The 18129-nt window shown below is 47.6% G+C and overlaps 1 protein-coding gene and 1 long non-coding RNA gene across 14 annotated transcripts in view; both read left to right on the top strand.

Moving 5' to 3' along the window:
- Positions 1 to 5854, top strand: part of COL6A3 (collagen type VI alpha 3 chain) — a 103118-nt gene extending 97264 nt beyond the window's left edge. For all 13 annotated transcript variants that reach the window (XM_083702484.1, XM_083702485.1, XM_083702483.1 and 10 more), the window contains 2 exons: positions 3722 to 3892; positions 5055 to 5854. In XM_083702484.1, the coding sequence (XP_083558610.1) occupies positions 3722 to 3892; positions 5055 to 5095 (212 nt within the window). In that variant the 3' untranslated portion in view covers positions 5096 to 5854. The remainder of the gene's footprint in view (positions 1 to 3721; positions 3893 to 5054) is intronic.
- On the top strand, positions 37 to 2496 carry LOC310833611. The gene is made up of 2 exons (XR_014558843.1): positions 37 to 2007; positions 2053 to 2496. It is a non-coding gene; the product is annotated as an uncharacterized lncRNA (long non-coding RNA).
- Positions 5855 to 18129: the final 12275 nt, after the last annotated feature.

The raw sequence follows: 18129 nt of genomic DNA, 5'->3' as shown, positions 1-18129 counted from the left end.
AAAAAGACAAAGGGAAAAATTGCCTCCGGGTCAGAAACCATGACTTACATGAGAAAATAGAAAACAACGCAAGGCAAAATTTTGCCCTGAAGCAGGAAGGTATGGGATCAATAGATGCAGATTCTTTAGTTTGTCTGTGGAGAGAAGTGTTCAAGCATCTCCCATGGAAGTGGGTCCCAATGGAATCCCAAGGATTCCCAAGTAAAACTCCCATAGTGCCAGTGAAATTTTGCTTCATTAAGAGCAGTAGGTTCTTCTGGATTTAATACTTGGCTAAGTCAATTATTCATTCACTATAAAGAACAAAGTAAAGAGAATGAAACTAGTTTTATCATCACTGAGCAATCCAGAATTTTAAAGATGCAAAATAGGGATGGATTGCAACTCAGCGGCTGTTCCAGAATCATCATCAGACAATAGATGCTCTGACAGTTTCCTAAGTTCCTCGAGAAAACTAATACTTGATCAAGCATCAAAAGCATCTCAAGAAGCTCATGAAATGGGGAGGGGAAGGATGCAATATGAACATGATGGGATGACAGGTAAATTTGACTTATTTTATACTGGACTTCTCTGAATTTGATGAGCACAGTTGGACCAGATTAGATTCAGTAGCAATGGCCTGCTCTTTTTCTAGCAGTTGCTTCCTGCATTTTAGAAGAGAAACATGCCAAAATTCCACACAAGCTACAGTATGTTTTCACCCAGGGACTTGGTACTCAGGTCAATATTTCATCCTAGGGAGAATAAGCCCACAATTGGCAGATGCTTGTCACTTTGGTCAACACAAACACCACACCCACTGCTGGACTGCACACATTTCATGCATCAAATGCGCAGGAAGTACATTTTGTCTATTTTCATATCAGGACCATACTTTCTAAATGTCAGTTCAAGCTCTGGAAAGCATTTATTAACATGATGCAACTGTTTTAAAGTTTATAAACACATGGTGAATCTGTTGCCTAAAAGTATGTTTCCAATCTGTGGAAAAATTGCTTCATTTAGAATATCTGATTTCACTCCATCCTTCCATCACTTTACTGGATAGCTGTGTGTGTGTGTGTGTGTGTGTGTGTGAGAGAGAGAGAGAGAGAGAGAGAGAGAGAGAGAGAGAGAGAGAGGTGGATGAGAAACAAATGCACGCCATTCCTGGTTCCTTGTAGATCCCAAGGCAGAATTCTCAGAAGATGTCATTCATTCATTCATTCATTCATTCAAAGCATATGATCTTCTCCTCATCCAAAGGGCTCTCTCTGCATCTGGCTTACCAACATCTGCAGGAAGGCAGTCCATGCCCTTAAGCTGACAGTGCAAAATACATGATGCACAAGGGGAAATGGGTGGATTAGGAGGAGAAAGCAACATCAGGCACCAGTTATTAGAACACTGTTACACAGGACTGTATCCAGTATAGCTCCTATGGAATAAATGGGCATTGGACGAATTTAGATCCATTAGATTCATTGGCTTTACTTGGAATGACCTACAACCCACAGGTCTACCTATGCAGATTCTGGCTTCCTCAGAGAAGATGGGCTCCTGGCAAGCCCTCCCCTCGGATCAAACCTGGGAGCAGGGCAGCTGTCCCTGTCCTGGCCAAGCAGGCAGATCTCTTCTTGCCACAAGCCTCTTCCCTCAGGCAGCTAACTTGAGGGCCGTTGGAATCACCGCAGGAGGGTGATCCATAGAGTTGGTCCGTGGTAGTTCTGGCTGTGTTGACCTTTGAGCTGGATATCTCTCTAGGGACTATTTTCTTCCTTTCCTTTACAGTCTTCAGGGTAAATCAGAGATGCATCATATACATTAATACACCCTACTGAAATGTGACACATGTGGCATTGAGCCATGGCCAGTGTCTCATTCAAACCAGACCCTCCACCATCATGCATGTTGTGTGAGAAAAGCAAGGCAGCTCTTGGCTGGCCTTTGGGTCCCTGGAGTGCTCTCTCACTGTGCAGGTACAGGTCAGATAGTATAGTTGAAAGGAGACGTTTGCACCATTCAGTTATTCTTGCTCACCTGGGATCCAGTTTACGTTGGGCTTTGGAGCTCATTTAAATGTGCATAATTGAGATGAAAGCAATGTCATGTAGGACATGTCCCCTCTAGGGTTTTATGGGGAAGAGGTATTGTTTGAAATCAACCCTGTATCAAAAACCTATTGCATCACAGAGAAGGGTCCATCTAGCCTTCTCTTCATCCTGTGATAAGTTGAGACCATGTTCCCATTGCAAGACCTGAAAGTAGTGCAGGCATCTCCCCACTTACGTGCAATCGATTTGCGCACAACCGTGTATATGCCAGAAAAGAAAGAAATAATTCTCGCCTGAAATGGCAGGCGAGAGCTGGAAAGACCTCGTGCCTCATGAGGAGACCCCCCCCCCCAAGAGCCTGAAGAAGACGTCAGTGAGCCAAAAGTCCAGAAAAAAATAGACTCCAGGGGCTCTGGAATGGAGCATGGGGTCTCTCGCTATCATAGATTTCTGAACTTGGGCTTTAAAATCCTGTGTGCTTCTGTTTGTGGCGGACATTTCCAAAATCATACACTGAATCTGTTGTGCTTATGTGCTAACTCCTCATTATCTGAATGATAACTGAAGGAGTCAGGTCTGCATAGATTTTTCATTCTGTTCAAGAGACAAGAGCTAGCAACACTGAATTCTCTTTCACTGTTGTGGCTACTGGTATAATCAGGTGCAAATGCCTCCGTGCTTGCAGATGCCCCACACATTACAACCCTCCCACAACATCTGGAAGATGGGAGGCAGTAAAAATGGGGCATCAGTACATGTTATAAGGGTGGCATTAATGTGGTGCTGGGATAAATGTGGTGTTTTATTTTAATTATTAATTGTGACCAAACATGGCTCAGTTTTTTGTTCACCCAGCAGAATAACACTTTATATTCCCAATATATGGAAACTACTTTGAGTTTTTTTTTCTTATTTAACAATCAGATGGTATTAAGAGCCAGTCTGGTGTAGTGGCTAAGAGCGGTGGACTCGTAATCTGGGGAACTGGGTTCGTGTCTCCGCTCCTCCACATGCAGCTGCTGGGTGACCTTGGGCCAGTCATGCTTCTCTGAAGTCTCTCAGCCCCACTCACCTCACAGAGTGTTTGTTGTGGGGGAGGAGGGGAAGGAGATAGTTAGCGGCTTAGAGACTCCTTCGGGTAGTGATAAAGCAGGATATCAAATCCAAACTATCAGATAAATAATTAATAAACCTCATTCACCTGGAAGTTCAGTGTGTGCACACTTACTTTGTAAGACTGCCCAAAAAGCAGGACTTTGGAATAGTTTAGATCCTTTCTCCCCTTGCTCCCTTCTAACAAGAGGTTCTCAATATATTGTATCATCATTTAAAGCTAGGTCAGTGGTGCAGTATTGGAAGGCATGATCCCCTCTTCCTAAATCAGTTGTGTTCCAGCCATCCCATTACTTCTGCATTCCTTGTTCCTGTGGCAGATAGGGGTTCTTGGTCATCTCTTTGTTGCCGACATGGTCTTCTGTTGTCGCTTCATCTTGCATGCATATTGGAGATGGATAAAACTTCCCATGTCCCATGTTTGTCCCTGTCCCTTCGGCATGCACATCAGCAGAGGGGATGCTTCATCTTCTTGTTCTGCTGAGTATCTGTGAACACGCAAAGTAGAAGATACTCACAGGAAGCATGGACTGGCCAATACATTGATTATTTATTTGTCTACTGATTTCCAGCCACAGATATCTGTCAATTGCAAAAAGAGGAAGGGACCTGCAGGAACTTTATCCTCAAGTGGTATTTTGATCTAAAAACCAAAAGTTGTGCTAGATTCTGGTATGGTGGCTGTGGTGGAAATGAAAACAGATTTGACACACAGAAAGACTGTGAAAAAGTCTGCATTTCAGGTAAGGGATGACCTCTACTTTTGCCGCTTGCCTTTATTTGAAAAGAGTAAGCAACGAATGGGGATCTTCCATGAAACTGTTGACGCTAGAAGAGCACCTAAACAATTGGGTCAAATTCTCACCCTAGCCTGGTGCTGCCATGTTGACTTTCATTGACAGATCCCATTGAAGTTGCACTGACATATTAAAAACAGTAGCACAACTATTTCTAGTTAGGATTGTTTGCCTGCTATGTCAAACCAAAACAACAACGGCTGTGCAGATGTAAACGTGCCTACTGAGTATAACTTGGTTTTCATGGTTTATTTTAAAAGCTGATGACATAGCCCTAGGAAAAGCTATAAAGGAAAAAGCAGTAGAGCGTCATTCAAATATGGTAAGGGAAGCTGGCTTCTGCTTTCTTGCAGGCCACTGTATGTCCTAATTGGGCTAACCTGGGAATGGACGGATCCAGTACCAAATGGAGATGGCATTAAATCCGCCCTGTCCTGTATCCAGGCAGATTTTAAAATGAAGTATCTATTAAAATCTGCCTGGAAACTCACACCTTAAAAAAAGAAGCAGCACTTTGGGGGCAGTTTATTCCTCTCAACTGTTCAGAGTAGGTCCCGCAGCCTCCCACAGCCTGCAGCTTACCCCACAGGGCTCTGACAGCAACATGCTAGGAGTGCAATAGCCATCAGAACAACGGGACTGGATAACATTCTGTTGCTATCAGAGAGAATTGTATAGGGAAAGCATAACTGCCCCCAGTGTTTACTTTGAAAAGTTGATTTTTTAAAAAAGAAAAGAAACCTTTTTAGAACAGGCAGCCCACTGATCACCTCATAAATGAATCTGCTCGACTGCAGATTCTGAAGTGGACTAAAAAAGTGGTCCCGGGCATGATCTGCCTGGGTCAAATTAGGTGAGTCTCCTTTAGAATTTGAGTTTGGCATATTTCTTCTCCCATCCCTTGTTCCCATTCTACAAGGGTTAGGCTGGCTTCACTCTTGCCTGCTCCATTTTTTAGTGATCGCTTTCTAAGGTTCCCACAACCAGAGAGTAGTAGGTGGCCCACCAGGATGCTGGAGTTTACCTTTTGTTATCTGCTCTCGTTTTCTCATTGAAACTTTGTCTTTTTGTGATGTGAAATCATAATAAGCTATTCTTGCTTTTTCAGCTCCTGTCAATCCTGGTGTTGTAACAACAATAGGGACTTAAATCACGGTGAAACATCAACACATACCTCTAAGAGAACCAGGAGTCAGCCATTGCCAAAATACCCCATAAAAGCTAAGGGTATAGACTACCTTGCACTGTGTTATTTCTGCTTTACGTTCGAAGCAAAGCTTCAAAAAAGTGTTTTGCTACACAACTTTATCAATATGGTGCTAAACTGTTCATGGACTGAATGCTAAATATGTCTGGGATATACTCTATAATTTCAACATTATGTAATATTTACCCACCACAGATCTTAGTTGTTTGAACAAATTACAGTTTCCTTTGGATCCCAGTATCCTGCCTGTTTTAGGCAAGGTAAAGACTAGAAAATAATGTGGGAAGAAAATCACTGCAGCTGTTATGTAATTGCTTCTTTCGTTTCCATAACTGAGCATAACTTTAGATTGAAAGCCTTATGCAGAAGGAGTAGCCAGTTCTGAAACACAAGCAGTCCAACTTTTCATTCTGTTTTACTCTTGCTGGATTATACTAATTCTTTTTCATGCATATGTGATCAAAGAAAAAAATGCGAATTTCTTAGTACAGATGCACTGCTGGGACCAACGACTCAGTTAAAGAATTTTTAAAACATGGTGTAGAATGTGTTTTTTTTTTTGGCAATCCTCAATGTTGTGTGTTCTATTGAAAAAAAGTATTTTTTGGCAGGGGGTGGGAATTTTATTTTTATTATGATTTTGTTTTTAGGAAATCTATACAAAAGAACTTTTAAATAAAGTTTAATTGTGGTTTTGAGAATTTTTGAGTTTCATAGTGTTTTGTGTTTTCTCTTATTATTCAATAAAAGCAACATACTACAAAGATGAAGGGCAGATGGGGCTCGTCCACCTGGGAAGGTAGCCCATCTAGGAGAAGGAAAGCTCTGATCCTGAACCTCCGCTGCAAATTACAATACATGCACACTTTGATTAAAGAACAAAAGATCCCCTAACTATTCTAAAAGCCTACAGAAGCAGGTTTTGGGACTCGGGTGGTGCTGTGGGTTAAACCACTGAGCCTAGGGCTTGCCGATCAGAAGGTCGGCGGTTCGAATCCCCATGACGGGGTGAGCTCCCGTTGCTCGGTCCCTGCTCCTGCCAACCTAGCAGTTTGAAAGCACATCAAAGTGCAAGTAGATCAATAGGTACCACTCCGGTGGGAAGGTAAACAGCGTTTCCATGCACTGCTCTAGTTCGCCAGAAGCGGCTTAGTCATGCTGGCCACATGACCCGGAAGCTGTATGCCGGCTCCCTCGGCCAATAAAGCGAGATGAGCGCCGCAACCCCAGAGTCGGCCACGACCGGACCTAACAGTCAGGGGTCCCTTTACCTTTACCTCACAGAAGCAGGAGCATCACCCAGAAATGGGGAGGGGGGGAGTATGCCTGTCCTTAAAGTGAAGCAGACATGCAGTCCTAGGGAGCTAAGTGGGTTAAGTGCTGTGCTGTTGGAGCCTTAAGGGCTAAGGAACCTTTGCATCTAATTTTTTTTTATACACTTTGCCAAGGCTGCCAGTGGATAGGGGAGGGGGCTGAGAAATGAATGACTCTCAAAATTTCTATAGTTACTTTTGGAATTTCCTGCCTAATTCTCACCTTGCCCATCTTTGGTCATCCTGTTCCTGTTTGTTTAACAAACAGTGAAAGACTTGTGATAGGGAGCAATGACCTGAACCAGCCATCTCTGCCTTTGCTTGTCTCTTACCTTTGCATGGGTGGATCCCATTCAGAGGTTGAGTATTCTGTACTAGAAAACTAAATTTGCATGGGTTAATCTTTTAGGTCAGATGTGGGTGAACTCAGGGTATGGCCCAAATGCCTTTCAGCAGGGGGCTGGGATCTGGCTGGTCCCATAGTCACCAAAGCTAATCATGGAGGGTCTTATGTCATATTAAGAGTTATGTCAATCTTATACTTCAGCCATGATCTAGAGAGATAAACCACATCATAAATTCAGATTCACACACCCCTCCTTACAACACTGAGGTTGCAGGTTCGATCCCTGTATGGGACAGCTGCATGTTCCTGCATTGCAGGAGATGAGGTGATCCCGTCCAGCTCTATGACCTCCCATCATTCCTGGACGTGGGTCGTGGATGAAGGATGTCTGAGTCCAGCAACATCTGGATTGCACTTGATCGGAAAAGTTGCTCTGCATCAACCCTGCATCCCCTCCTGGTGTTGGAAAAGAAGATTCCTACAGTTTTCAAGAGCTGTACTGGCTTGAATCTTACATAAACTTCACTTTTCAGGAGAGCTACTGGTGGTGCTTTAAATGACAGGGATGTTTTCCATACACAGCAAAGTAAGAAAAATGTGTTGTTGCTTGCCTTGGGCCAGCGGAACCGAGCAAATAAATGTGAAAAGAAATGCATCTTTAGAACAGTATTAATTACCCATCTTTAATTCCCACCCCAAAATCATATGAAGTGGCCTTGTGAATATTGCTCCACCCGTGATTTCTGCTTGTCTTGTGTCTTTCTCCTCTCTACGGCAGCTCAATATGTGCATCTCCTTTCCCTTCATGCATTTCTCGCCCACCCCTCATATTACTCCAACCAGGGGAGGGAGAGGAAGTGGGGCCTCTTTCCCCACACACACTTCTGATGTCAATGCCAGGAAAAGGAGCAGGGAGGCTGGGAACAGGCACAGTGTGAGGGTGGACCATTCAGCGGGACTTTGGCAGTGCAGAGAGGGAGACAAATGTACAGGAAGTAGAAGAGGAGAGGAAGCATGCCTTGCCTGAAGCCCACTCTTCCTCCCCACAGGCCCATGACAACAGCACAATGACCCAGCTGATATATTTATTCACATACTTCATACACCATGCAAAGAAAACAAACTTAAGTAGAGCCTTTGGCTCTTCTTTAGTCTGTTGTAAACAAAAATTGCCCTTTTCCCTTATGGGGTATCCAAGAGCCCATATAGAGTCCTTACACAGGTTCCCTATTGGTAGGAGAGAATAACAGGCCAACCAGAGAATATTGAGAAGCAAAGCAGCTAGTAAGCATGATCTTTTTTGATCTGTTGCAACAGGGTGCTGCCCTCACCCGCAGGAGAGAGGAGGGACCCAGAAAAATGGCATGCAAGACCTTATAAAGACTTTTGAAATTGCCACCCTGGAGATCAAAAGACCACCCCCAGGAACATCATACATCACAGAAGAGGTGTAACCTAAGACCACCCCTCAGATACATCATACCTACATCACAGAAAAGGCAGTCTTAAAACAGAAATTGTAATGTTGTTTTTCTCCTGTCACTGTTTATCTCCTGTCTGGCAGGTTACTTGATTGGATTGCCTGGGGAGCCTGGCCAGTCTTTTGTAATGATAAATACTTAGTTCCTGGGCCAGGTCACAGGCTCACACCCTATTCATATCTTAAATGTGCCCTTAAGACAGGATTTGTGAGGAAAGAGATGATGGGAGGTTTCGCACTTTGACCTTGCAGAGAAAACATTTGCTCAGTTTAGGAATCAAAATGGTTCCAGATCGGTCTATGTACGTGCTTGGTTGGTACACTTATGAACATTACCATATATCTAAGACCATAAAATACCTATCACAAGTCCAGCATTCTCATCTCACCATGGCAACCAGATGCCCATGAGAATCCCACAAGCAGGACTCACTTGAGTGCAGCAACACTCTGGCCACTTGTGGTTCCCACACAAATCTAACCCATTCTAATGCATCAGAGAAAGTGGACTTCATGGATCTAAAATTTAATTAGAATGCAGTGGTACTTCGGGTTAAGATCTTAATTCGTTCTGGAGGTCCGTTCTTAACCTGAAACTGTTCTTAACCTGAAGCACCACTTTAGCTAATGGGGCCTCCTGATGCTGCCGTGCTGCCGGAGTACAATTTCTGTTCTCATCCTGAAGCAAAGTTCTTAACCCAAAGTACTATTTCTGGGTTAGCGGAATCTGTAACCTGAAGCGTCTGTAACCCGAGGTACCACTGTAGTCTTTAAGATGCAATGGGAGTCTTTGTTGAGAACAGAATCTCCACACCGAGGGATGATACAAAGGCTTGTAACTCATGCAGCTTTTAGTATCTGTTTTTCATAAAAGCTCTTGGACAAGAGCAGTGGGATTATGCTCATCCAAAACGTTTCACATGTTGCAAAAACCACACTAGCAAGAGACCTTTCAAGCACATAAAATATAGGATAACAAAGGAATTTAACTGTTGAAGGGGAGAATTTAAAAGTGTATCCTGCACAGAGACTGACTTTGTCCTTACTTGGACATGTCTAGAAGAGCACGAGGTTTCTCCCTTGGCTTCAGTCTTCCCCGTGTGACGCAGTGTAACACCAAATCGGAAAACATCACTCAGGTCTGATTTAAACCAGCATCAGAGAAACAAAATGGCCTGGATTAACCCCAGTGTGGCTTGGCGCCACCAAAATCTTCATTTCCTACACTGCCCTGGAGCACCCCTGCCATAGCATTGTGGGAAATAGAAATGGCATCCACACCAAGCCACAGGCCATGTGTTGGAGTGTTGCTGCCATGCGCCACCACTGCTAGCCAGCAAGGCAGCCCCCCAAGGTTCATGGAGATTGGAAAGAGCCACCAATGGCCATGCTGCCAAGTGTCCCCCTCAAACCTGTTGCTTCAGGGGAGCTGTGTGGGCCTGCTCCTTCCAAGGTATAAGGACCCTTTCCCAAATGTTCAGTTTTCCTGTTGATGACGACAGTGCCCTAAGTCTCTCATCTTGCTACTTGGGGGGAAAGAAAAACGTGCAGCCACACTCCACCCAGTTGCTCAGTAAAGAAGCAAACTGAGCCTTGCCTTCCAGTATTCTGGATAGTGCCTGACACACACACAAATCATTTTTTATTTATTTTAAAAATATTAATACATAACACAAATGACAAGCTTCCTACATTTAGGTCTAAGCTAACAGCAACATGCACCATTAGTTAGCATTCCTTACCTCAACATTTTAGGCTGTGAGCTTGTCTCATCCTGCTGGGCAGAACTCATCTTTCTTTCTTTCTTTCTTTCTTTCTTTCTTTCTTTCTTTCTTTCTTTCTTTCTCCTCCTGCCATTTTATTGACATTGGGCCACTGCTCCGAAATGTTGGGCAGTGTTGGCAGTGCCCTTCTGGCATTGCAAAGGAGAAGGATCAGGTTGCTCTCTAGACTTGGAAGCCAGACTAATTAACTGAATATCTATTTGGAATCAGCTCTGAGATTATTGTCAGCAGAGAGTAAAGTACTGATTTGTTTGTTAAATGCCCTTTTCATTGTGCTTTTTTTTTTTAAAAAAAAAATCAATTGTCAGATGTCAGTCCAGTGGCATATCACTGGTCTGCCCACCAGTGGACTTAAGGGGGCAAGTTATACTTAGAGCAGCATCTGGAACTGCAGCAACACAACCAATGGGTTTTACTGCCAAAAGGAGAATCAGCACGTCTCTCCTTTCCGGTGCTACAGCTCAAAGTTGAAGCAATTTGCCAACCTCCCTTAGAAGATGACAGGGCAGCAGTTCTCAAACGGAATACTTTCTGAATAAAAATTTATTTGTGCCACACCAATTTTTTTTATAAATAAGAAATACACTGGAAAACAAAACAACTCCCAGCAGTACTTAATTTTGAAAAGATTCATATTCTGCAAATAAAAATATTATTTTGATAGTGTACTATACCATACTATTCTACACTGAAATGTGCAAATGTTTCTTTGATTGCCCTTGAATCTTCCTGCCACACTTGCCATCATCTCCTGCCATGTCAGGGTAACATGCCACACCCTTTGAGGACCGCTGACTCAGGGGATGTGTGGGTCTGAAAACCTACTCAGCTCACATGCAGTGCTCAGCCATATGAGGGTCCCCAGAGAAATTGCAGCTACTGTGCTGCTTCTCCTGGCCTGCTGCTGCCATGCCACCCTAAGCTGAACCATGGTTTAGCTCAGGGTTACATGTGGGAGTCCGCTACTCTTCATCCTCTCTTTTCTGCACCTCAGAAAATCAGCACATGGCTTCAGAAATGTTGGTACCGCTTGGGGCTGGAGGCAGATTGTGGGACATGCCTGGGCCAAACCTGATGTAACTCCAGTGGAAGCAGAATTAACAGCACACACTTTCTCACATTGCTGCTTGCAGATATGGCTATGCTCTTGTGCAGTGTGACTGCTGTGTAGGAAAGTGGGTGTAATGGACCATTTCCCCACAACTACCATAGGCCAGTTGGCTTGTTGTTTGGCCATCACATTCCCCCAATCCCCCAGCTGAACAGCCAAGCCAGGAACAATGGAGGGAGCTCACCCACAACAGCAGCCCCTGTGCAATGGTCTGCTAGGCCTGAGTGCTGCATCCTGGCTCCTTCATGCGCATGGGCCATACAGGTCATACGCTAAGTGAAACACATGGGCCATACAGGCCATACACTAAGTGAAAGACTCCTGTTGTCATTGGCAGTGGAAACACGGATTCCAGCAACCAGCCAAAAAATTTATAGAGATGCAAAAATCCAGGTCATTGGCCTAAAGGTTAATAAAGATTGACCCAAACCATGTTCTCTGGTCAGCAGGCAGCCCGGTTCATACTTGTTTCTTGGAAGCCCCCAGATAACAAGGGCAGCTCAGGAAACAGACCAGAATCCCTCCAAGCTGGCCCTCCAATCTGCGGTCGCCAGGGCTTGGGTAGGAACTCTGTACCATCACAAGGGGGTGGGGAATGATCTGCTGTTTCCTGCCCCCCACAGATGTTGCTGAACTACAACTCCCAACATACTGGCCTCCTTTGCTGATTAGAATTGCAGTTCAGCAACTTCTGGCAGGCCAAAGGTTTCCCAAAAGTTACACACACACACACACACACACACACACCCCTTCTTTTGGAAAATGAGTGTATACTGCCAGGCCTGGTTTGGGGCTTTGCGCAGTCTCTTCCTCCTCTGTGACATGGTCCCATTTCAGACGGGGTTTTCTTTGCCTTCTCTTAGTTGAGTGCAATGCTTTGATAGCTTCCCATTTGCTGAAAGTGGGAACACATCCCCCGTGATAAGCGGCTGCTAAGCCTCCACTTTCGTTCTGCTGCCCTGCAAGGTATCAGGACTTGCAGCTCAGTTTTCTTGGGCCTTTTAAGGAAGCAGGTGACGTTGCTGGAGAACGTTCAACAGCTGCGTTCCAGTGCATACATGGAAACAATTGTCATTCAGTTGGAAGAGCATCTGCCAGCGTGGCTGGAGACAGAGGACCAAAAATAACTCACTGCAGTTTGCCAGAGCCCCTCTGCAGGCAGAAGCAGCCCAGCTTTGTCTGCCGTTTGCTAGCGATTTATTTAAAGGACAAATAGTCACTCTAATCTGAGGGATCTCCAGTCTTCTGTCTTATTGTGCCTCCACCAGTTCTGAATGGAAACACCTAGTTTGAAGAAACTTCCTCTCTGAAGAGCTCAGGACCTGAATCCTGCTCTTTGTTAGCGATATTGAATCTATTCTAGACAAACCTCAACATACAAGAAGCAGAGCACCATATTTTGCAAGCTGGGTACCCCCTCCAGTGTCAGGATAACAGGCAGCTGCATTGCATGATTTGGAAATATTATTCCCCCAACAGCCATCTTGCAAAGCTCAAGACAACAGACAACAATGCCAAATACAACTCCATCTACTCCTATATGCTATATGCTAGAAAGAAGCACAGAAGCACAGAATGACACTCTAACACCTCAGCAATGTTGTGCTCTTCACTCACCCCTTCTTCTCTGGCCAGGAGGGACATTTTGTGGTTCATCTCAGGGGCCAAAATGTCTTGGGCTGGCCCTGCTCACAGCTAGCCAGTTTACACTGTAAACTCTTTTACAGTTTACTCTTCAAGACCATATTTGCAGTGTTAACTTTAAACACTGCAAACATTTACTGTTTGATGTGACATGGTCAGTGGGGATGGCAGCGCTTAGCTCTGCCTCCCATTGTCACTTGAGGAGGAAAATTTTATGAAGTGGGAAATTTTATGAAGTGGGATGGTCCCTGAAATATACTCAGAGTCGCAAAGTGATTTCATGCTCTTTATTCAGCTCATAGTGGTGAGGAGGAATGAATGAATGTCCCCTCAAGGTATCTGCTTTATATACATTATTTACACAATGGGCTGCACATGATTGGCTAATTCCGGAATTCTACTGTAAGCCAATCAGGTTGTGGATTCACTTAAATCTGGAGCATGATTGGGTGGTTCCTGCCAACCAATCATACTGCTGCATTGTTCTAGGACCAATCCGACTGCTGCATTCTGAATCCTATTGTTCTAGGACCAATCAGACTGCTGCCTTTTGGATCCTATTGTTCTAGGACCAATCAGACTGCTGCAGTTTGGATCCTATTCGACTCAGTACATAACACCCCTCCCCTCTAAGTTCCAGTCCTGCCCGGGAGGTCGCATTCGTAGTCCTCAAGGTACGCTGGCGGCCTACGTGTCCGTTGCGGCCTGTGGTGTTCCCTGGTCCGGTGTTCAGGTTCTGGCTCGTGTTCCAAGGATGCTGGCTGTGATGGGGCTGTTTGGTCTGGCGCAACCGGCTCGCTCAGTCGTGGTTCTGGTTCCGGTGTCCTTTCGGCCTCACGGGTCCTCTCTGTATTTACTGATTCTGCCTCTCCTGCTGGCCCCTGCTGCTCTATGGGCCTCACTGCCCCACTGTTCCCTTGGGACTCCTCTGCCCTTTCCTCCTCCTGGGTTTCTCCCGGGAATCGTCGCCGTATCTGGTCGCAGTGGCGGCGCCAGCATTGCCCTCCATCCGTTAGCACCTCGTACGACACAGGGCCAGTGACCCTGGTGACTGTGGCGGGTACCCATGCTGGGCCTGCCCCAAAATTCTTTGCGTACACTGGGTCCTGGGCCTCGAAGGTCCGGGGGTTCCTGCCTTCCCCCACCACTACCTCATCCTGAGCTCTATCGGGGTGAAGGCGGTCCAATCTGATTGCAAGGCGCCGACCCATTAGTAGTTCAGCGGGGCTCCGGCCAGTCGTTGAGCTGGGGGTGCTGTGCTGTGCTAGGAGGAATGTGGCAAGGCGGTACTCCCAATCCCCTTGCGTCATGCGGCGAAGGGTGTCCTTGGTGGTCCGCACCATGCGTTCTGCTTGGCCATTGGTGGCAGGGTGGAATGGCGCCGAACGGATGTGGCGGATGGCGTTCTGCACTGTGAAGGTTTGGAATTCTCCTGACGTAAATGCAGTCCCGTTGTCTGAGACGAGAGTGTCAGGGAGCCCGTGGGTTGCAAACAGCCTGCGTAGTACCCGGATGGCTGCGGACGTAGAAGTGGACGGTACCAGTGCGACTTCCAGCCATTTGGTGTAGGAGTCCACCACTATGAAGAATGTTTTCCCCTGAAAGGGGCCAGCGAAGTCCACATGCAGGCGTGACCATGGTGCTCGGGCGGACTCCCAGGACTGGACTGGGGCCCTTGGGGGATCTGGGCGGGATTCTTGGCAGGCCTGGCAGTGTTTGACCCAGGCCTCTATCTCTCCGTCGATCCCCGGCCACCACACATAACTCCTGGCAAGGGCCTTCATTCTTACTACCCCTGGGTGTGTCTCATGTAGGGCTGTGAGGACCCTTTTGCGGAGGGGCTGGGGAACAACGACCCTGCTTCCCCATAAAAGGCACCCCTTGTGGGCCGACAGTTCATGTTTGCGGGTTGTGTAGCCAGCGAATTCTGGCCCAGGCCTGCTGCTGGGCCATCCCCTCCACACCCAGTCCAGGACCCGGGAGATGACCCTATCTTTCTTGGAGTGGTGTGCAACTTCTTGTGCCTGAATGGGGCGGTCGGGAAGCAGCTCCAGGCTCATAACCTCTTGTGCAGGTGCTGGGTCGGGGCCTGTTTCCGGTAGTGGTAGCCTGCTGAGGGCGTCCGCATGGCCCATCGCCTTCCCCGGGCGGTGAATCAGTGCATACTGGTAGCTGGCAAGGAAAATTGACCACCTGAGGACACGAGGAGACAGCACTTGGGGGGTCTGCTTTTCGGGGGCAAACAAGCCAAGCAACGGTTTGTGGTCAGTCACCACGGTGAAGGGCCGCCCGTACAAGAAATCATGGAATTTTTTTACTCCCTTCACAATTGCCAGACCCTCCTTGTCGATTTGTGAGTAGTTCCGCTCGGTTGCGTTGAGTGTCTGGGAAAAGTATGCCACCGGTACTTCTCTCCCATCCGGGAGTTGGTGTCCCAGGACAGCGCCAATGCCATAGGGCGAGGCGTCGCATGCTAGCACCACCGGCAGCCTCTCGTCAAAGTGTGCCAAGACCGAGTTTGAGACAAGCAAGTCCTTGACTGCCTGGAATGCGGCCTCCTGGCGCTGGCCCCACACCCAAGGGGCCCGCTTGTCCAAGAGTCTGTGTAGGGGCTCCGCTACCGCCGCCTTGTGGGGAAGGAAGGAATGGTAAAAGTTCAATAGTCCCAAGAAGGCCTGAAGTTCAGTCTTGCTCTTGGGCGCTGGGGCATCACAAATGGCCCGTACCTTGTCCCCAGTCGGGTGGACCCCTTCTGCGTCCACCATAAATCCCAGAAAGTCCACCTGAGGCACTCCTAGTAGACATTTTTCCCGCTTCACCTTGAGACCCGCTGTCTGGAAACGGTGCAGAACGGTGCGGAGGCGGTCCTCAAACTCCTCTGGTGTGGGCCCGGCAATCAACACATCATCGAAGAAGGGGGTGACGCCAGGAATCCCTTTAAGGAGCGAGTCCATTAGATTCTGGAATATGCCTGGTGCCACGCTGACACCGAATTGCAGCCGCTTTACCCTGAACGCTCCTCTGTGCGTCACAATCGTCTGTGCCTCTGCTGTGGCCTCATCTACTGGCAGCTGTTGATATGCTTGGGCCAAGTCCAGCTTGCCAAAAATTTTCGACCCAGCCAGGGTAGCAAGGACATGGCTGACCACTGGCACTGGGTATGCATGGGCCGTGAGGGCCTTGTTTATAGTACATTTGTAGTCTGCGCAGATGCGGACCGAACCATTAGGCTTGACGGGTGTGACGATTGGGGTTTCCCAGGGGGCATTAGGCACCGGCTCCAGCACTCCTTGCTCCACTAGCCGGTCCAATTCCTCGTCTATACGTGGTTTCAGGGCGAACGGGACCCGGCGGGCCTTGAGCCTGACTGGTCGTACTGCGGGGTCAAGCTGTAGAGCAATGGGGGGGCCCGTATACTGTCCCAATTTCCCATCGAAAACCCCTGGAAATTCCTTGCATATAGCGTCCACATCCACTTGTAAGGTAGTGTGGTTCACTCCGGTGATGGCTAGTCCCAGTGGTCCAAACCATGCCAATCCCAGTAAGCTAATGTAGGGGCCCTTGACCACAAGCAAGTCCAGTTGCCGCGTCCGCCCTCGGTATTGCACCCTGAAGGTCCCCACCCCCATTGTGGGGACCTTACGTTTCTGGAAGTCCTGGAGGGTGAATGGGGCCGGCCTGAGTTTGGGACCCCCAGTAGGACACAGTTTCCTTAAGGTCCTTGCCGAGATTATGGATAGATTTGAACCCGTGTCAAGCTCCATGCGGCATGGGGCCCCCTCTATCCGTACCTCTACATAAATTTTCTCTATGTTGGGGTAGGGCAACTGGTATACCTGGAAGTCCGTGAGCTCCGTCGAGTTGCCTTGGTGCGTTGGGCCCCGGGACCTGGGGCTCTTGGATTGGTCATCTGATGCCTGGCGTCGGGTGGGCCGAGCCCGACACACCCGGGCGATGTGTCCCAATTTTCTGCACTGCCTGCACTCTGCATTGCGGAAACGGCAGGTCCTCCTCTCGTGAGTTTCCCCGCAGCTTGCGCAGTTCCCTCCTTCTCGTCGAGGCAGCTGTGGTATGTGGGCTGCTTGAGTGCGCTGCTGTACTCGGTGCACCTCCTCCCTGTCAGATCCTGAGTCGTCAGTGAGGTCTTCGTGGTGGACCCTCGGTTGGGATGGCAGGCTCGGCCGTGCCTCTTGCGTCGACCTCTTGGCAGCTTCCGTTGCCAGGGCCTCCTCCAGAGCGACCTGGAACGTTAGGTCCTTCTTAGCGTAGAGTCGTTGTTGCAGTTTCTCATCCCTCAGGCCACCGACGAGGCGGTCACGAAGCATGTTCTCCAGCTCTGAGAAGTTGCAGAACCGGGCGGCTTGGCGGAGAGAGGTCACAAACCCAGTTATGGTTTCCCCAGGGGCTTGCCGCTTTGCATAGAAGGCATTTCGACGAGCCACCACTGAGGGTTGCGGCGAAAAGTGCCCCTTCAGCTGTTCCATTATTGTTTTGTATGGAACAGTAGCGACGTCTTCAGGCGCAAGGAGAGCCCGGGCGATTTCAAACGTCTCCTCTCCGCAGACGCTGAAGAATATCGCCCTCTTCTTGGCGTCTTCTTCATCGGTGACCCCTTTGGCTTCTAGGAGGAAAGTGAAACGGGAGGCGTACGCTTCCCAGTCTCCCGTTGCTGGGTTGAACGGCGAGAAGCTGCTGTCGGTTGCCATTCTGAGTTCCTTGTGTCCCGGAGCTGAAGCCTGGATACACGGTGCGAGGCAGCGGTGCGGCAGGTGGCGGTGCTGCGGTGCTGTGTGTGGCAGTCAGCTCAGCGGGATCCCACCTTCGTCGCCAGTGAAATATACTCAGAGTCGCAAAGTGATTTCATGCTCTTTATTCAGCTCATAGTGGTGAGGAGGAATGAATGAATGTCCCCTCAAGGTATCTGCTTTATATACATTATTTACACAATGGGCTGCACATGATTGGCTAATTCCGGAATTCTACTGTAAGCCAATCAGGTTGTGGATTCACTTAAATCTGGAGCATGATTGGGTGGTTCCTGCCAACCAATCATACTGCTGCATTGTTCTAGGACCAATCCGACTGCTGCATTCTGAATCCTATTGTTCTAGGACCAATCAGACTGCTGCCTTTTGGATCCTATTGTTCTAGGACCAATCAGACTGCTGCAGTTTGGATCCTATTCGACTCAGTACATAACAGTCCCTGCAGGTATTGTTGTTTTCAAAACTGGTTTTCCGGGGTTCAGAAATGCCTGGGAAGCTCTTGCAAGTAGGGAAGGATTCCTGTTTCAGACCT

The sequence above is a fragment of the Podarcis gaigeae genome (genome assembly GCF_964106915.1).
Source record: "Podarcis gaigeae genome assembly, chromosome: 1".
NCBI classification, from domain to species: Eukaryota; Metazoa; Chordata; class Lepidosauria; order Squamata; family Lacertidae; genus Podarcis; species Podarcis gaigeae.
This window is presented reverse-complemented; position numbering and strand designations above follow the sequence as displayed.